The 21,115-nt window shown below is 52.5% G+C and overlaps 1 protein-coding gene across 8 annotated transcripts in view; it reads right to left on the minus strand.

Annotated features, from left to right (window-relative positions):
* neo1a (neogenin 1a) overlaps positions 1–21,115 on the minus strand; it is an 82,161-nt gene that overhangs the window by 26,416 nt on the left and 34,630 nt on the right. For all 8 annotated transcript variants that reach the window (XM_035523744.1, XM_035523729.1, XM_035523739.1 and 5 more), the window contains exons 3-5: positions 7,761–8,036; positions 6,563–6,713; positions 581–717 (exon numbers count right to left, since the gene is read on the minus strand). In XM_035523744.1, the coding sequence (XP_035379637.1) occupies positions 581–717; positions 6,563–6,713; positions 7,761–8,036 (564 nt within the window). The remainder of the gene's footprint in view (positions 1–580; positions 718–6,562; positions 6,714–7,760; positions 8,037–21,115) is intronic.

The raw sequence follows: 21,115 nt of genomic DNA on the forward strand, positions 1-21,115 counted from the left end.
TGAGACTGACAGAAAGCGTTCCAGTTTTCATTATTTGCAAAAGCTCCCCACAACTCAAGAGTCGCATGGCTTCATTTGCATTCTTCACACAGCTTACATCATGCTCGCAAAATGTGGAGCGTGGGGAGATCTCGACTGAAAGCTCATAAAACGCATGCCTTGATTGGATCGCATATAAAAATGGATCAGCTGGAACTAATGTGATGGCATTTACTGGAATGGTCAGTGAAACATTATTTTTCAGTTACAGCGCATTAATAGCACTTGTCCACTCGCACGCAGATTCTCGAGGAACGGTAACCGAGGGAAACGTCGGAAGCAGATCCAGTAAGTGAATTCAGTCAGGCTCGCTGAGCCATGAACCATCAATAGTCATTTGTGGCCACATTTTCCGAGTCTCCCGGGACATTTGTCGATACATCGTGAACCGTACAGGAGAGCTCTGACACGGCAAATCACTTGATGTAATTAATACCTCAAAATCCATTCCCCTCCGTCAAATATGGAATCTTCCACCAACGCATCGGCACTTTAATCGCCAGCTACAGCCCATGCGGGAGCCAAAGGTCGCGTGCGTTACCTTGCACGGTGAGCTCGGTCTGGGCCTCGATGGAGTCGTTCGCGTTGTCTGCCAGGCAGAAGTATATCCCAGCGTCCTCTTCAGTTAAATTGAAGATCTGCAGGCTGCCCCCGCCAAGCACCAAAAAGCGCCCGTCACTGTGGAGAGGAGGAGACAGGCCACTCAATATTTCTACAGGGTCAAAAACATCGCTACCCACTACGAACAGCAGCGGCGGTCATGATGCCTCACGCCGGGGTCGTGTGCAAGTAACCGGCTAACGTTACAGCCCATCCACGGAGAAGTGGACAGGATGAGATGCAGCAGTGATTACGTGTTGGGTGCTGGGTGTGTGTTAATGACAGATGCTCAGAAGATCTCAGTGCAACTAACTGCCATTCTGGCTTTCGGTGAGCCAGTGACCTCTACACTTACAACCTCGTCCTTTGAACTCTTCTGAGGGGGGAAGGGCCACTGACTGCAGGGAACTCTGGGAAAGAGCAGAAATCAATAGGTTGAAGGAGAATAGCTGAAGAGACGAGAGAGACAGAACACACACACACACACACGCACGGAGAGACAGAGAGGGAGGGAGGGAACTGGCAGAGTAAAAGATGATAAACAAAGAAGAAAGACAAATAAAGGAAACAGAAAAAGAAACGAGGACAGAGAGAGAAGGTAAAGGCTACTGGCTTCTAGCAGTGTGAATAGAGGGGGTCAGAGACAGCAGAGCAGGCGGTCAACCCGATCCAGCAGCTATCGATCGCATCTAAACACCAGGCCATCAATACCGGCATTCTCCCAGCATGCACCCTGCACACCCTCAACTCCCCGCCCTTCGCCACACACGGACCTGGACCATCTGCTGTGTGCAGGCTGCATAAGGCGGAATGCAGAAACATGTGCTGTCACAGGCTTTTAATTACAGCAGGAGAAACGTGCTCGCATGTGTCGGGCGCGACGCTGCACTCCCATCCGACTACCGCAGCTACACTCTCCTGTCTGTCAGCAGCTCTGCCGGCCGGCGCTGACCCACTCTTCCCGCACCAAGCTGGACTGGAGGGCAGCAAAGTCCAGGCCAGCGAATGTGGAGCATGCACTTGGAGCTGGAAGCGCGAAGCAAGATCAAAGTTCACATTGAGATAACGCGCAGCACCTGAAGCGTTCTGCGTTGGAGTGCGTTACTTTCAAGCACGCTGCTGAACAAGGACCGAGAAGTAGTTCTCACACACACAGACACAGACACACACAGACACAGACAGACACACACACAGACACACACACACACAGACACACACACAGACACAAACAGTCACAGACACAGACAGACACAGACAGACACAGACACACCTTCAGTGCCTCTCATAAAGGTGCCTTTGTAATGCTGTTGTTCACTCCACCAGACAGGTCAGTCACACGCCCGACGCTTCCACACAACTTCCCTTCAGATCCCGCAGTGCTTCTTTTTTTAGATGACGACATCACAGAAATCTCACCTCGAGGCCTCAGGACCGGAGGCATCGTGTTGAGTTCTCCACGTGCCTATCATCAAATTCTCCAACGCAGCGCTAATGAAGACATAACCCTAATGAGGTGGTAACCAGACTGAGAACATCTCTAATTGGCAGTTATTAATGTCTAAACTCACACTCCACGCTGTCAAGCCAATACAAAGGAGCTCAGGACCCAGGTCTGGTGCCTGCCATGCCAACCCGCTTAACACAGGCCGCCTCACCCACAGAGGCAGGTGAGGTAAAAACGCCAGTTAAAAATGCATTACACAAAGCTCGTCCCTCCAACAAAGACCTTTTAATTAGTGGCAAATTTACAATGTCACTTATCTCCCACTCAACAGCAGGAGGCTGGAGCTGGAGCTCCAAGCCCGTCTGGAGCCCAGGGGAGCTCTGGTGATAAGGTACTGCTGACGACCAATAATCGCCTGCTGTAGGACAGGGGGAAATTCCTCTTAAAATGGCATCCTTCTACCAGGGACCCTGGTGCCATGCTGTTGTCAAGACAGCTGTCATCCTCTTGGTGCATGCGTGAAGTTGCCTCAGATAACTCAAAGCCATCATGGTTCTGCTCTCGATAGCCAGGCTGGGGTGGGTAACAGCTACCGCCCTGTGGCCAGTGAGGTGCATCAGGGCTCGGCCCTATACACGTCCCCGTCAGCAGGATGCGAGCCCATCCCCAGCTGCAGGTGGCATGGACCCCGGCCACCTAGTGATCGCTGCAACTGTGGGACACCAGTTGTCCAAATTAAGGCCCATCCATCGTTGGCCCAGAAGGACATGGTGTAGTCTCAGTCACCGGGCCGTGTGGTCCAAGACTAGGAAGACTCTTCTTGCGATGGAGGTCCAGCCCTGCCCAAACAACACATCAGGAGGTCTGCTTCCATTAGCGGCCCTGCTGCCTCAGCCGCCAGTTATTTTCTGTCAGCAGTTTATAAAGCCTCGGCTTAAGCAGGAGTCCAAGGAATATTTGTTTTCACTTTGCCCTATTGCGGGAGACCCACAAGAACTGAGGCGTGCCAGTAGAGAAATATTTTGATGAGATCACTGCAGTACAGCCCAACGCCCCAACCTGAGCAACACAAAGACATCAGAGGTATGCGGGCAGCAGATGTGCTGGAGGTGATCTCCGAGTGTAGGGAGAGGTCACTAACCATCTGGGACAGAGGAAGGACCTGCGTGTCCCAGAGAACAAGAGATGGAACGATAGAAGGAAAGCGAGAGATCTCTCCGACTCATCCGATCCTCTGTGCCAACCCTTTATGGCCAACTCTGGGCAGGCGGAGACTACTTATAAACACGGAAAAGCCAAGGAGGCTCCGAGGCTTCCGCTCCCTTCCCAACTATGCCAGTCTGGATCTCCCAGAGAAAAACTCATTTTAGGAGCGCCACATCTCCATTTGGACAGAGCGGCTTCCAGGGAATCAGGATGTTTGGTGCGTCTCCATGGTCAACAAAACCACATCTGGTTTTCCTCCCTCCCTCACTCCCTAACTCACAAGGTGCTGAAGGCTACTCATGAGACGCGTCAGATGGCACCATCTGCTTGGTCACACACCGCATACTGACTGTGTGCACTAAGCCTCTGGATTAGCAGCCAGGTTTTGACATCATTTCAATGGATCAAGAAATCAAGACAAAGGAAGTCCTAAAAAAAAACTAACCCCAACATGGCTTTGGCGTACTGTAACCGTTGCCATTGCGCGGTAGTGGTTCTGGTTTTGGGCAGCCAGGGCCAGCCGGGTCTTGTGCAGTATCCCCCAGCCGGGCAATGCGGTGCCTGGAAGTCCATTTCCACCCGCTGCTCTGATCGCGGGGCCATAAATTCCACGCACGATGCCCGCGAGGCGGTGACTCGAGACGCAGGCCATTAATCCGGTTAATACCGACGCCGCGCTAAAAAGTTCTAGAAATTATGGACCATTAACAATGACATGCTGCACTTCCAGCGCCACTCTCACAGCTGCTGGGCCTCGGCTCTCCAGGGGATAGCGGGCCGGGAGCACAGCAGCCGACCCAGAACTGCGGTTTGAATGAGGTTTCACAGAGTAAGCCGAAGAGATCGGGCAGACGGACACGGTGCGGGGACTGGGGGGCCACTGCAGATGCACCACCTCTATTGGGCCACTGCCATCACAAGCGCCCTCCCACCCCAACCTTCTGGCCTGCTTACGCTTGTGGCTACAACCCACCCCCCAACCCCCCCCACGCAAAACACAATAAAACGGCATGACACTTCAGAGAAGGCTAGAAGGAGGCGGAGGGCCGAGAGATCATTTACATGCTGTGCTGGACCTGTTGCCCATACATTATTCATCCCCTTTATTGATGGCGGGGGATTCTATTAAGCGCCTCCCCCCCAGCATAACAGCCCAGTGACACTGCTCCGCTGGACCCACTCAGCGACTCAGACCAAGGCCATTTTAGCAGAGGCCGTCTGCGGAACGCAATATTCCACAATCAAATCTATTTTTGCGCTTTGGTAGTGCTTAAATAAACTGGAACCGGAGGCCACGTTCACCTCAGCATTCAAACTAACAGGAGCACGGAACAAACGGGATTGTGCTTGCAACCGCCCCGGCCACCAGGGGGCGTGGCACCCAAAAGCTCAGAGCGACGCGCATGTAAAGAAACAGACGCAGACGCGTGCCATCTCCGTTTCAGTGTAAATGACAGAAATGACTGACCACTACTCACTTTAAACTCAGAAGCCTGTTCAGAAGAATGGAGACAAATACGAGCACAATCACATGGAAGCACTTCGCCCTGATCGCCTAACAGCGGGTCCGACAGGCCTGAGTCACCCTTCAGAAAGTCATTTCCACTGTCGTGCACACTCACGTCGACAACATGCCCCCCCCCAACCACAGCCCAGTGTCCTGCTGGGGTCGCCATCGTTATTCACAGTCATCAACTACTGATGAGATTTTTTTTTTTGCTAAATATTTCTATGAAGAACTTTCATTTAAGTGATTTCAGCCAGTTTGTTACTTTGAGAGGGGGGCATGACCTAGACGTTTAACTGATGCTGAACCCATTAGCAGCCAATCAAATGCTTAGATGCAGTGGACATTGTACACTAATGGTTCCAGTGGCACCTCTGCTCCTGGTTACAAAGGCGTGTAGGGGCTTTATATTCAGTCCTTCTTTTCTAATGTTTAAAATAACACTAAATGTTTAAAATTAAGCCAATAGAAATTATTGTCAGTGAGTGAATGGCCAGAATTCTACTGGTGCAGTGGTCACTCGGTCTCAATGAAAAGCTTGGTTCCCAAATTAAATATGTAGATTTCACCAAAACAATATTGCACTGTTTCAAAAAATCTAAAGAAATTAAAGTGTCTACAGTCCAAATTCCCTGTTTCAGTCCAGTCTAAGTAGTACACTGCTGAATGTTCGATCTGAAAGAGATTCATTTAATATCTATTTAAATACAAAAAACATGGCATGATCGGCTTTTTAATTACAGATTATTAGATTTTCTGAAAATATGATTGACTAACCAGTTCCCACAGCCCTAAACACGGGGCCACAAATGTTCTCCTAGCCACCCGAGTTCCAGCACCGTCTGCCAGTACGAGTTTGGGCTCAGAGCCCCGTCTCTGGGGAGGCCCCGGCGGCTCCAGCCTCACCCTCCACGGCCTGCGCCCCTCCTCTCAAACTCACGGGCGAGCAGGTGCGCGCACGGGGCGGGGTTACCTCCCAGGCCTCCTGTCCTAATTAGCGAAGGCAGCGGCGAGCGCGCCCGCCCTGGGGATGCTGACGATCTAGGCAGTGAATGCTGTAATTACTACAACAAAGCTAGCAGCCAGGTCATTACTTATCCCTTACATTGTCAGTCAGTGACGGAGTATGACGGGCAGAAATGGTGGAGACTCGTGCAGCGTATGGTGAGACGGTGAGGAAGGGAGAGAACGTGAGAGAGAGAGTGAGTGAGATGGAGAGAGAAAGCATGAGGGGAGAGTTGGATCATCAGCCAGTGGCTTAGGCGGTGTGACCCAGCAGGGCAACAGAGGCGCTGCACGTCTAATCTGTGAACAGCCTCGCACAGTTGCTGCGAAGAGTAAACTGTGTGTGTGTGTTGGAAACAATCACAGTCTGAGGGGCATTAACACCTCTCAGGGCAGGCGCCATACCTCTAATTATTTACTCTAACAGCTGGGACGGGCTACGGTTATGCAACAACTTAACACGCGCGCGCACACACACATACACGCACACACATACACGCACACACACACACACAAAGTTCAAACTGCCGCTACACTGGTGAGTACCCTGCTCATGTAGTACAAAGTGTCAGACACTGAGAAATCGAAGCCCTGTTCAAATAACGGCTTCCACTGGATACCTACCACTTAACGCTCACTCTGGCAACCCACGCAGATACCTACAGTGACGGTGTTCTGACTTACCCACCTTCCGTATCCAACACCCCCACCCCCCTCCACCCTCAGACTCCCACCCACCCCCGCTATCCGCAGTGGACTACCTCTCGTCGACGGGGTCGCCGTCGTGTGTCCAGCGCACATAGGCCGGGGGGTAGCCGCTCACCACGCACGGCAACAGGGCACCTTCGCCCACCGCTCTGGAGGTGGGCCCTGGCTGTTGGAGGAACTCCAGCTGTCGCCACGCCCACGTTTCTGGGAGGGAGAGAGGGAGAGATGGAGAGAGGGAGTGGTCAGTGTTCGTCGCCCTTCCGGTCAGCTTCCGTGTGGGAGCAGTGGTGTACCAAATGGACGGAGGTCCCATGAGATGCTGTGTGATGCATTCAGCTCGAAGGGGATGGAAACACTCCATTATCAGAGTTTCTGTTGCGGAAGCATACCCGCTTTACACTGCAACAGGGCTTAGCTCCCGCAACGTATACACACAGATAACGGCTTCTGGTGACGGCGCTTAAGGCCTGATTAATGTACCCTAAAATCTCCCCCAATTCTCAGAGGTGACCAGCCTCCATAAATAACTTCGCATCCTGAAGATCTGACACACAGGAATTCAGTCTTTTGGTTTAGGATTTTTTACGAGCTACACGACTCCTTTGATAACCCCATGCGGTGCTGTCTTCCTGCCAGAAACCAACTCTAATCTCCCTCTCTCTGGAAAGGCCATGTGAAGTCAGGCGAACGGGTGCTTTGTACCTTCACGGTTCAAATCACGGTGAACTTTAGGTTTCACAGCCAGCGTGAAAGAGCGTACCCTTTTAATTTTATGAGCTTTTAGGAAATCTTCTATAATATCTCTCCATCTTCCTGTCTCTCTCATTCCCGAGCCCCATCTTGCTCTTCCTCTTCCTCTCTCCTTTCACTCATTGCCACCCTGCATCTCTATGGCTAAACCGCTACAAGGGTGCTAAATCCCGTCAGCAGTTAAATGGCAATGTAGTAATAAACGTTAAACTGACTGCCAAGCAAAGCATAGTAATATGTACTGTATATACAGCACTGAATTCCTGTGTGGACAAGGGAACATAACATGGTCCGGTTTGAATTAGAAATCTACCACTGATGGAGTCAGAACACCTTAGAAATAACATGTATGCTGAGGCACCTTCAGAAAGAACCCAAGAGTTCATATTTAAAAGTTATTGCGAGGATCCCAGCCGTAGCTGCTGGAGTTGCATGTGATACTGAGAAGGTGCTACTTGCAAGCCCTAGCAGAACTTTGCTCAGTTCTGTTCTCGCCATTACCAGGCAGGACCTGAAGCTCCGCCTCCTCGCTGGTCTTTGTGGGTCCAGCATTCTCCAGCACGCAGCGGTACGTGCCAGCGTCGGCCTCCGTGGCGTTGCTGACAACCAGCGTGCCGCTGGGCAGCGTGTACACCCTCGGCCCTGCTTCCACGGGCTCCCGATCGCGCTCCCAGTGGACGAAGGAAACCAGGTCAGCGTTGACCTCGCAGCCCAGCACCTGGCTGTCCCCTGTGCGCACCACTGCCCCCTCAGGCTGCCCGGAAAAGCGCGGCGTCCCTGTGGGAGCAAAGGACCAACATGAGAGAGTGTTAAGATTCGTAAAGACACGGAGCAAAAAGAATCAAAGCACTGATCTCCAATAACGCAGCTTTACAAGCACAGATGCACGGCATTAATTAACAAGGAAACACAGAGACTGCTTATGATTCTCACCCACTTTCAAGTCGGAGTAATTATTTCCCATCCATGTTTAGAGATAATGAAATGATTCCCACTGGCAATCACAGCACTTTCAATTCAAGTTGGACAGATATGGAACATGCAGGGAATTCGTTCAACTAATGCCACGGTTTTTTTTTCCTCTCCTTCTTACACTGAGGACAAGCCAGCGCTGTCTGCTCGGACCCCCGTCCAAAAACAGGAAACGGGTCTGCTAGGCTGCTACGTCCAAGATTTCTGTGTCATTCTCTTTCTCATTTCTCAGTAGTGAAATGCAGTCTATACACATCACTGTTAACAGGTCCATATACTCAAACTCACCTACTTATCCTCTGCACCTCCAAAACACACACACAAACAGAGCCCCAAACTGCATAACATGAATGACAAAATCCACGACACAATGTTATATCTCTGCATGTTGACATGAATAAATGATGTTCTGTATAAACTGAATCCATGTATTGCTTGATTTACACACCTAGTGGCACTGTATGGGGTCAGACAATTTAGGGGTTAAGAAAGCAACCGTGTCTAAGTTGGGGTCCATCCCCCCTCCAGCTGTTACAGCCCCATGCGGGGCCCACTAAATGGAACATAGGTATGGAATTTCAAAGGAAGCCTTTAAAATAAATGTCTGAAAGGTGATAGCGCACAGGCTGGATTGAGTCACGCCTGGGGTCCTGCACGGAGGGAAGCGAGAACCCTCTACAACGAAACGAAACCCTCAGATTCCCTCTTCCTTGGCTCACAGCGAACCTCCTCTGTCGAACCGACGGCGCTCAATCGCCACCCGCGATGGCCATCCCATCAGGCCGTGCTGCAGGGCCGAGCCTGGCGCGCTTCCCGATCTACGGGCCGTAGAGGCGGGCAGAGGGAGAAGGAGCCAACCCCCCCCAAACCCAGGAGGAGCCACACCACTGGCTAGGTAGGCTAGGCTGCATATTCCAGCTTATTCCTCTTTGTCAGACTGGGAAGAATGCCAAAGGAAAACCTCATTCACTAAGAAACCAGAGACTGCCACTCTTAAGCGCTTTCCCAGTCTCTCACCTCTCGGCAGAGTAAGATCCTATCACCTGGTTCCCGGACTCTCAGAGAGCTGCGCATGTTTTATGGGTTTAATTCCCCACCGCAGGCCTCAGCGTGGACACGCACCCAGTCAGGCCCAGCCTTGCACTCAGCAGTGGTCCAAGCGCTTTTTAAACAACATCAGTTACCCAACGACGGCTCGCGCGCCCTCCACAACCGAGGCAAACGTACTTCACCCGCTGTCCGAGTGGTGGGGGGTTGGAGAGCAGAGGCGAAGAGAGAGAAACCAGCTTCCAGACATGGCTGTTGCTCCCCGAGGAGGAGAGCCAGCCTGGTTTAAGTGGGCTGCTGGAGTGATGGGCTTGATTTTCAGAGGCAGCAGGAGTACGGAGCCTGCTGCTAAGATCCCGCCGGCTCGCAGAGTTTCCTACCAGCCTGTCCAACACAAACATCTACACGGTGATTCATAACAGTAGCACGGATGCGACATGAGAACCAGGCCTGCAGTCTGCAAGAGGCTGGACCACACACACACACACACACACACACACACACACACACACGGTCTGCACATTGGACGAAGGTTGAATGAAACTTCCACTAAACAATGCAGGACACCACACTCACACGTGCCTGTGCAACTGGACCGTGACGTCGACTGGAGAGCACATGCACACACACGGCCACACATACAAGCACTAAATAAATCCCCCCACCAACCCCCCCCCCCCCCACACACACACACACACACACACTCACACTCACACAGACTCCCGCTCAGCCTGCACACATCGACAGAGTGATCAGGGTTTATTGGCCGGCCACTTGAGTGATATCATCGCAGTGGACCTCATCTGAGGCAGCTCCCTGGCGCTGTGATCATACATGCCTCGTTTACCGTCGGCACTCGCGGACAGTGGCAATCTGCCTCAGCCAATACACGTTAGCGAAGGGAAAGGGCCAATCGATAGGCCGATCACGTGGCACGACTAGTCTACGTCTACGGCCAAAAGAACAGACCTTGGAAACTTAGGACCCCTCAGAGCAACATAGGCAGATGTAGGCAGAGCTGCTCCCTCCTCTATGGAGGATCCGAGCAGGTATTATGTCTCTGCTGCTGCGCTGAGTAAAAGCACACTGGCCATGCTCGGCCCTTCACAGGACCCTGTGGACACCCCTTTATTGGTCTTTAGAGGATGTAGCCAGCTCTTAAAACCCTTCTGGAGGTTCAGAGGCGGGTGACTAGCCCCCCTCAACAGCCCCTCCCACACTTTCCTTTTGGAGGTGGGCTTCTCAGGCCCAAGACCCTGCGAACGGAGCTCCGATTTACAGGAGCCCTTAAACTTCGGTATGAGGAGATAAACCTGCCAGCGGGAAGATGTGTGGCGAAAACAAGCAGAGGCTCTGCGGCACAGCGAGCTGCTCCTCAAACACAGAGGGGAGGAGGCCGGAGCTCACAGCATCAGGACCAGGGCTCCGGAGTCACGCAGGGGGAAACAAATCCACCTCTTTCTTTCTTCTGCGCTATACAGAGGAGATAAAAGATGCCCCCTGCTTCTCCCTTTCATGTAATATTCATGACGAGGTTGGCACAATCTTAACATGGCTGCAGTTCAAATTGGAGAGGGTCCTGGTCCTCGGCCCCTCATCTCATTGCTCTATAAATACCACTGTTAAGAATAATTGATGCAGGTGTGACGCGACCCAGTTCAGGGTAAAGTCAGCGTGGGAGCTGCCTTCGCCTTCCCTGGCCGCGGCACGTGTCGGGACTCTGGCTGGTGTCAGTGCTAGATGGCGCCATGCTCCGCTGCGAGCCTGAAACGAGGGGGCAAGGGAGACCGCGAGAGGGGGGTTTAACCATGAGCAGGGGGCGATGCTACTAACAGCGTAGCGACCGCTAGATCGCGATCGTCTTTTCTGATGCCGTTAGCGGGTAACTGCCATCACCACGGGACAGGACTAAAGACAACACGCGGCTTCAAGACAAGAGGCGTGTGCATATGGCCACGGAGGGCAATGAGACACAGTCACCTACGCACGGCACGTGGAAATACATTAACTCAGCAGAACAGAAGGCACTGAGAGTGACCTGAAGTCTGAAACACGGTAAAGGTGAACGTATAATGTCACAGGGTTACAAGTTGGGTTTTTTTGCTGTTTACTGGGAACAAAAAACTAAAAGAAAAAAATCTGTAAGAACCGTGCTAATCTCAGTGTTCCTGTCCTAAGAAAACATAAATCGGGAAAAAAAACACTTTCCCTTCCCCTGAACAAGTCGAGCATCTAAACGAACTTTGTGATGACTGGTGAAAACAGCATAAAGCACAGTCCCTTTTACATTTTTCCCTGGCCAAGAATCTCGTCATCCACCACGGAGTATCCAAAAAATCTAAAACCCCCCCTTAAAACAGCACGGTTGCAACAGATACAACTCTGGAGGCCATTCCCTCGCCGACCGACGCGCGACGTAGATGCTTTATGAGGGGGTGGGCCGTTTCCACGGAAATGGAACCTTCTTTGTCCTTCTTTCTTTCTCCCTCATCAAGCCGTGCTGCCACACGTCTCGAGGGACCAATGACGGCCGCGTACCCGTGGGTTTATTAAAAGCGAAATGATAACGGGGAACAAGGCGTAAACAAACACGGCCTTCCCCGGTGGCTGTCTCTACAGAGCGCTGATGAATCCGGGACTCCCTCTCACCAGCTTGGCGTCGCTGGGCTGCTTTTTTCGCTGCACGCGCCAGGATTTTTGCATCCTTTTCACAAACTGACAAACATTGCGAGGAGGATAAACTTGCCGTGCCGCTCCGCCGACCACCACGGACCGCGGGGAACGGGGCTTTTGTTGTTTTGATGAAACGTTGAGTGAGGGGTACAACGGCCGCGTCTCCACTGGGCTCAGCCTGCCCGGCCGGCTGCGAGATCCGTAGCTCACAGAATTACGCCGCTTTAATGGGGTGGTCTCGCCCCTCGCGCTCCATTCTGGGCGGCCCCTCCCCTTCATCCCGCAACACGCATTTCTGTTCCTATTTCACAAACAACAGATTTACAAGACAGGCCCCCGAGGAACGTACACCACGCACGCAAACGCGTGTCACGGTCCGTGTGCCTTCTTAACGCGCAGTGGCATCAGGTGTGCACGCTTCCAGCGCGGACACGCTGCAGGGTAAAACCTTACGGAAGTTCCTCTACTTCATCTATGTACATGTGCAACGTTTAGAATTATAAAAGGAAGGAGTCAGCAGTTTGGGAAGCAGATTCTGAGCGAGTGGGAAGGGTGCTGAGCCAGTAGATGAGCAGCGCAACGCGAGCAGGCCGAGACGCTTGCGGCAAACGCGAGAAGCTCGCAGGAGCAGGCGGGCGCCACTGTTCCCACACGCAGCACATGGGGGGGGGGGGGGTTGGTTACCGGGGCAACCGTGCAAACGTGATATTCTTGGGAAGACTGTCTTGGGGTCAAGTGCGCAGCAGACATGTAAAATCAACATCGGCTCTGGGAATGACGTAACAGGGGGAATGATGAAAACACAGCGGAGGACTCATGCCTCAAATCCAAGGAGTGCACGCACAAGACGCGGCACCACCCAATGGAAAGAGGAACCTTTCCAAGTAGCATGCACCCCACTACACATCTGAACAATGCTCAGGTGGGGAGTGGTAGGGGGTGGGGCTTGGTGAGAGGGTGGGGCTTGGTTTGATCCCCATATTTGCATACATATGAGTGGATGAAAATCATTTTCTGTGTCCTCAGTATATGAGATCAAAACAACTGCTGTGCATAAAAAAAAAAATTGAATTGTAGCCCTTTGAGGTGTTTCATTGCCGTCATGTCTGCATGTATAAACATGCCTTAGCGTGTGTGTTTTTGTGCGGCCATTTGCACACACGCATGCACGTCTGCCTCATGCGGGCCTTTTCATTACAGCTAATTGAGTTGCAGCTTCAGCAGTACTGACTGCATTAAGTGTTAAAAGCATTATTTTATCCCAGGGAACTTGGATCATTCTTTGCCCATTTGCGTTGACCTTCAGCAGAGGTCGTTGCCAGGGGAGACCGTCGAGCCGCAGGGGAGCTGCGTCCCGTTAGCCAGCCCAGACTAACATGCTGTCAGGGACGTGGGTTCCCCCTGGCCCCCCAGTCACCCCAGGCTGGGAGTCCGGCACCTCGGCTCTGTTCAGCTGAGCGTGTTCTGCGGACCGGCACGGGCAAGCTGTGAAAGAGTCTGCCAGTCAAGGCCCTGGAGATCACCTGTCCATGCCTTCCACACACACAGTGTCTCGTCACCTGCAGCCTGTGGCCAGCCCACTAGCACACCTGATAAAGGCCTGCTGACAACAGACATGGAGACAGACAAAGGAAACTCAGCCTTTTGCTCGCTAGAGTCTGCAATCTCTTTCGCCGTTTCGCTGGTGCGCTCAGTGCCTGTTGGCAAGGCTCCTCTACGCGTATCCGGGTCTGTCGTGTTTGTGCCGGGGTAGGATGCTTCTGACCTGTACCACAAGCCAGAGAGGCATATTTACACAGAAGATAAAGGCAGGGCTTGGATGATGAGTAGCATGGGCCTGTGGCAAAGCTCAAAGTTAAAAGTCATCACAAGCTATACGGGATGCACACAACGCAACTTGAATCACTCATTATATACACAAATTATATGTGCCTTAAATCTACACACACACACACACACACACACACACACACACACACACACACACACACACACACACACACACACACACACACACACACACACACACACACACACACACACGTGTGTGTATTTTGGCCAGCTGGCAATAGCCCCACATGTGTGTCACTGTGGTCGCCTTGTTCACATCTGGAGGTGAGTGAATGCGATGTGTAACCTACGCAGGAGGGGGTCTTGTGCAGCTCTAAATGGCGCCTGGTGTACAAACGCTACATCTGCTCTGTGTTTGGACTAACATGGTGACGCAGGAATGTAGGAAGGAGTTCTCGAGGTCACCGACAGCCTGGTCAAGAGCCGACGAAAGGCCAGGAGACGCAGATATGGGGGGGGAAGCGCGCTGGACGAAAAGCAGGAGACGTCCCTCCGCGCTCCCATCCCACTCGGAGCAACAAGAGCCTGGGATGACTTCCTGTCGCGACTTTCTACCCCAACCCCCAACATCCCTCGTCGCTCCAAACGGCATATTTTTCTCTCCTCTAATCAGAGACATTCTGCCGAAACGGGTGACGAGGTCGGCCCACTCACGGCTTGGTCAGCAGAGAGAAACGCAAGGCCAAGGGAGAGGTTAAAGGTCAGCGGCCTCCCGAACCAGGAGGCTGCTTGAGACGCGCGTGGCTCCGCCCAGGAGGAGGGACATAGGAGCCAGACACGACAGGCTGGACGGGCCAGCAGCAGCTCACCAGCCAGAGCCTCCCTTTCACTTCCAGGGAGAATAATAAGGGCGTTTTATATGAGACACCTGCAAGAGACCAAGTGTGAAACAAGTGTGAAAGCCGAACCCCGCACGAGAGCCCCCCCCCCCCCCCCCCCCCACCCGCCAGGGCAGAGCCCATTTTACATGCTATACTGTCAGCCAGGCAATGTGTCTGCAATCTACAATTAGGGATCCACAAACTTAACCTCAGTTTTTATATACTCATCTAATGCAACCTGAGTTTCAATGTTTAGCTTTCTGACCCAGTTTTAACCATCATGGATTGCTAGTTCTTTTCAGCAACACATTCCCATAGTGAGCGGCTAAACATGTTTCAGTACAAATTTCTCATATGTGCACGTGCCAGCTGGACAATGTTAGGTAGAGACCCCACTTAGCTTAGTTGGTAAGCTAAGTTGTTAGCTTAATGATTTTTATATAAAGGTCCTGGCAAAATCCCAAGTGTCTGCACTAGTATGCTGGCATTAGCACGGATATGCACAGTGATGCTCAGAGTGATTCTTCAGTACGGAGTCTGAAACATGACTCGCCTGTCGTTCCATACCCCCCCCCCCACCCCATGGGGAGGTGTGAAACGCTACAGAACCCACACAGCTGGCTCCAAGGTCTCCTGAGGAGCACGGAGAAGATCCAGGATGAAAATAAACCATAAAGGAGAGCCGGGGTGTTCTCACACCACTGCAGAAACCTGCTTCTGGGCACGCGGCAGTCAAGCCAGCAACCACACTCCCTGACACATTCTTCATGTGGCTCATCGACATCCGATCCCGGACCAGTTCCCCTTCTGAGCACTGACACTTTGGCAGGAAGCTGCTGAGGCCAGCTTGGCATGGAGGCGCACCTCTGGAATGGCCAGGGCCCCTGATGCAGAGAGTTCAGGCCGGCGCCGCAAAGCGAGGACCTGGCTTCAGCCTGACTGGGCCAGCAGGCCCCGGAGTGCTGCCTCGGACACCCTCTACTCCCCTTCATGTCGGGCCTTCTGTTCGGAGCAGGCCAGGGCAGATCTGTAATGGGATTTATGTCATATGGAGGGAGAAATCGGCCGTCTGGTTCGTTCTGGCCAGCCAACCCTTCCCCGCTGCTCCGCAGAGAAAGGCAAGAATCCGTAGCATGGCAACAGAGGCCGCCTCCCCCCGCGGTTTTTTTTTTTGTTGTTGGTTTTGATTGACGCCGGGGCCGGGGCCCAGATTAAGGCTTTCTACATGAGAAAGGCACCGACGCAAACAGAAATGAGCCTCCCTGCTAATGGCTAACAAACAGAATCAACAGCCGCGGGTTCAAATTGCGTTGCCTCGGCCGACGGCAGAGACAAATCAATAATGCCCGAGTGAAAGCTTGGGAAGATGGGGAAAAAAACAACAAAAAAAACACTAGCATGGGCCAGATACTGTAATAATGAGGGGTTTGAAAAGCAAACTCATTCAAATGGAGAGGGGGAGGAGGAGGAGGAGGAGGAAGAGAGAGAGAGAGAGAGAGAGAGTGGCGCAGGGTGGCAAGCTGGGAAGCTGCTGTGTACTGCCAGGCTGGCCTCCGCGGCCGAGGCCCTGGCCCGGCCCCCTGCCTCCGGCCCCTTTTGTGCGAGACGAGAGCTCAGCTGGGGCCAACAGCTCTTAAAATCCTGCCATTGAGATGCTGCCACCCCCAACAGAAAAATAAATAAATAAATAAATAAATAAATAAAGCGCTTAAAGTTTGGAACTTGTTGAAGGCAAGTTCAAATGAAACCCTAACTCTTTCCTGTGCCCTTCGAAAGACAAAACTAAAGAGGTTTCCCCTCTGAAGTGGGCCTCGTACTACACCTCTCGCCTTCCGCTCGATACGCCACGCGATACGTCTTTCTTTAGCCTGTACTTTCACACGTCATGGCTGTCACCGGACCCGATCTGCACACATCCCGCATTTCGAGCGATTCCACAGCTGACCCTGCTCCAGGAGACATGCGCGCACTCCAGTGCGACCTTTTCTGCCCGTGACAACCAGCATGAGAAGGCTGTCCAAGCCGAGACATTGATGGAAACCCAGGATGATGCTTAATGATCATTTAGCTCCAACCACAGCTCAGGGAAACAAGAACACACAGACTAACTTGTTTCACATTGGTCTAACTGCCACAATATGGCCATTAACATGCAGAGAACTCATTATAAACCTAGAAAGAACTTTAGACCAAATACGGTTGGGTTGGGTTACAACCTCCCTACGCCCCGGGGACAGCAGTATTCACACTAACGGTGTCATGCTGCAGTAATTCAGTTAGCCTGGTCTGCCATAATCTTAAAATCTGCAATTCTGCAAGTCTGCAATTGCCTTTCAATATTCTTGGCACAAAGCCAACCCCCTCTGAGTATCAAATCGGAAAGAGGCTGACGAGCGCCGTCAGTCAACCGGAGGGCAGCGGTGCCCCCGCTCGTCTCAATCAGAGCTCGCAGAGCCTGTCAGATCTCCCCTGCGGTGGCGGGGAGGGTAAGTTTGCCAAACGAAAGCCCAGCACCGTGACGACCACCTCCTGCAGGGGGGAAACGGGAAGGAGGTCCCGCTCCTGCGGCGACCCTCCCGCTCCGAGGAGAGAGGGAGAAGACCAGGAGCGCCTCAGGCTGCCAAGCAAACAGAACGCCCGCGGCACCATCCGGTGTCCTTCGTCGCACTGTTTACTGAGGCACGTCGTTATCAGTCCGTGGAGCCCCGGAACAAAAGGTCTTAAAAGGGCTTTATTGTGGAAGTGATGACCGCATTCCCGAGGCAGACAGGAGCCAGGAAGGCGGTTATGGGATGCGGGATCTGGCTTGAGAGCGGCTGCATCCGCACAGCTGAGGACAGACGTAGAGTTCAGCGGAGCTCTGAGCTCTGCTCAGCTGGCGGGATCTCCGGCAGGAAAATGACAAAAAAAGAAGAGAAATGCAGACATTAGTTAATCCAGCGTCATGGATAACACATGGGAATGAGGAGTGAGAACCAGTGCTCCTGGGTCTTTCTGTTCCTCCTTGAGAGCTTGCAGAGCCTTGGTATAAATCTTCCACATGGTGCCCATCACATGGTTTGAAGCATGAGATCCTTATAAAAATGTTTTCTTACAAAATTCCAACTTGAGGCCCACACAAAAGAAAAAAATCTTTTCACAAAAGTGATTTCTGCGTATAACCATTGTGTCTCAGATTAATTACATAATAACTAAAGTTATTTACATTTATAGTTAATAAAGTTATGTCTACTTTATATTTGTGCCCATAGCTCCATCTTGCCTCTGCCTTGTAATCATGAAATCAGGCTCCGTGTCCCCAACTGTGGTAATTACTGTACCACCAGTCTAATCCAGCTAAGGGCGCTGCAAAACGTTTTCAGGATAAATTGTTTAAACTGTGATTTATATTGTGCTGTCTACCGCACTCCCCAGTTGGTCTTTGCTCAGCAGTGTGAAAATCATCAAAGTAGACATCTTGTGTAAACTGGTATGGCAGCAATCGCTGGCAGTTTTCCAACCGAACATCCTGTTCTTAGACCAGGAGTACCCGTGGAACTCAATGTCTGTTCCCACCACTGTTTCCACCAGAAAAAACCAGGGTCGCTAAAGGGCTGAATTTGGAAACATAATGTCCTGTACAAAAGTACAGCGTGATACTTTTACAGATTGATGCCTGTAAATGCACATTAAAGCCCTATGTGGATTCTGTAGAATCTGCCCTCTCGGAGGCCAGCCCTGGGGCAGGTCATGCAAAACCTGCCCTTCTGGGGTCCGGCCCTGGGGCAATGACAGTCAGATGCTGGCTGCGCAACACATGAGGCCCGTAAACACAAACCTGACATCAATCAATCTCCATCGTAGCAGAGTGGGCGATGCGACGCGGACGCAAGCGGGTGAAACCCTGCTTCCCTCTGGCTCCCGTCGACTCCGGACACCCTTGCAAGCTCGCATATGCGGACCAGGCCGGGCCGGAACGGACCGGACCGGACCCAACCAGCTCTGCGCAAAAACTAAAAGCCGCAAGAGCCGAGGGTGGAGAAGGTTCAAAGCAAGCCTCACGCTCACTGGTGAGGTCACTGGAATCCTTCAGCCATAACTCACTGTGGAACAAGGACGCTTTGTGCCGTCCCCTCCACCCCACCCCCTTGAAGGCCGACTCCTGACCACCCCGCACGAATGAGGGGAAACGCCAGCCAGTCTCTTCTCTAGCAGCTCACAGAGCACAGTAAGCACTGCCTTCACCAGAACCAATCAGGATGTTAATAAACACACATACAGAGCACGCTATATTTACCCATCCTCTGCAAACACACGTTTTTTTCCCGCCAGACTAAGGGACAGTAGGGTCTTTTCTCAGCATGCATCAGGTTCTCCATGTGAATAATCCATCATGAGCCTCTAATCTGTCATCAATCCTCTAATCAAGTGAGAACATGAGGCCCGTCAGAGCAGAACCGCACGTCCAGCAATTGCAGGCAGCCGTTCAACACGACAGCCAGACACGGGCATGAACAGCAGCTAAAATGCATCATTGAGATGCCAAGCCTGGGCTCATCTCAACCGGCAATCCCCACAGCGTTCTAACTCCAGCGCCTCGCTGCACTAGAACAATCACCGAGCCTCTCTTAAAACAACTGGCCGTCTGAGCAGAGGTCCGAGCGGAGGTCACAGAGAGCCCGGCTGCGGGAGTAGGGGTGGGCGGTCAGGCCTGCTGCAGACCGGGGGCGGAGAGCCCGCCATGTGCTCGGCTCCATGTGAAGACATGGCCTCGGTTGACACGGAGCACCTTCACTGAACAAACAAGGAGTTGTTTAACCACCATTACGGCCCCCCGGTTTGTCTGGAGAGGGGGCGAGGCGGTAGCCTTAAAAGCACATTCCTGGAAAAGCCCTTGTGACCTTTGCGTGACAGGGTGAGGAAAGAAAGCGAACAGCTTTTAAACTGTGAAATATATAATCGCATCCATGGCTTATTTTATGTGTGAAGACCACAAATGGATTTCCTGCATGTTCCAGTGAACTGAAGACAAAAAGTGGTTTCCAAAGAAATAGGTTTGTCATCTGTGGAGCAGAGCATGAAGCAAAAGGGGGAGGTGGGGTGGGTGGGTGGGAACAGAGGTCTACCTATAAGGCAAGAGATGTCGGAGACAGACGATCACAAAAGATGGCTCAAACCAACATCATCGAGTGGCTGGGGACACTGGGAGGAGCAGGTGCAACAGGGAGCCAATCAGAGAAGAGCATGCAAATGAGCTCTCATCTCAGGTGCTCTCCTTGGTGGCGCAACAGCTAGGCCCGCCTCCAGTCTTCCCAAGGGGCCAGCTCGAAAGATCAGCACTGAGAGGGGTTCCCATGGCTAGGTGGGGGACGTGGAGCCAGTGAATTCCCATTCCCTGCATCTTACTCTCGGTCCCGGCATCTCGCACGGATGCCCCCGGAATACAAACGACCGCGTTCCGACACCCCCCCACCCCCCGACAGAAGGGATGCAAGTGCTAGGGACAGTCTCCACAGTGCACACATGCTCAAAGGGGGGATGGGACCTCCACCAAACACACTGGAGTCTCCACAGGAGGAGTTGAGGGGGAGGACTTGGAAGCAGTTCAGCTTACAGAAGTGAGGACATGTTTCCCACCCCCCCCCCCCCTTGCAATCCATCACCAGTACCACAACTCCATTTGCTGAGCTGCTATGCCGGCTTACTGCCTTTTACATCCTACGGGTCACAGCGGTGCCGGCGCAGTGGAAACAGAACGATCCACGCCAGAGAGACGAAGCAATTAACCTTTTCCTTGCACACATGCAGGCCACCGTAGATTGATCACAGCCTCAAATAGAGTCTTCAGGGGAGGGGAGCAGGGGTGTACTGCTCACCTGAAAACAGATCATCCCACTTCATCCTGTCAGTATTACTAAAAGGATCCACCCTTTGTGCAACGCGTTGCATTAAAAATGCACAAGGCATGACCAAGATGGTGGAGTACTTGATGAATAAACAGCACATCAGAATGTGTGATGACAAGCAGTGAAATTACACTGCATTGCAACAGTTCTCCTGAGCAGGGTTACACACGCCTCATGACTCTTGACCTCGCACGCAGACACGCACGCATGCGCGCCGTCTGCCTTGGATTCTCAGCTGAGAATGACGATAACGATGCAGTGGCAGGCTGGACCCACCAACCCCCCCCCCCCCACAGGTCATCTCCTTTCCCTCAGCGGCGATGAGAGGGGTCAGTCCAGCGGAGCACAGTGACGACATGCGTGAACCGCATGCTAAACGGTTACGGGCTGTGCTGGGGAAAAGGCCGGTCTGAAAGCCGGCCAGCCATCCCCACTCGGTCTGGAGGAAGAACGAGACAGAGTTGGTCACACTCCAGACACTGGCGAACGCCACTTCTAGGTTATCTCCGACGCGCACGAATGGGAGGTCGCCACACTGCTGGTGTTCCCCAAGCTCACCCCCCTCCCCATGCTCATCTGGAAGGGCTCCGGCGGGACGCGACTGCGT

This window comes from Electrophorus electricus, chromosome 1 (assembly GCF_013358815.1).
Source record: "Electrophorus electricus isolate fEleEle1 chromosome 1, fEleEle1.pri, whole genome shotgun sequence".
NCBI lineage: Eukaryota > Metazoa > Chordata > Actinopteri > Gymnotiformes > Gymnotidae > Electrophorus > Electrophorus electricus.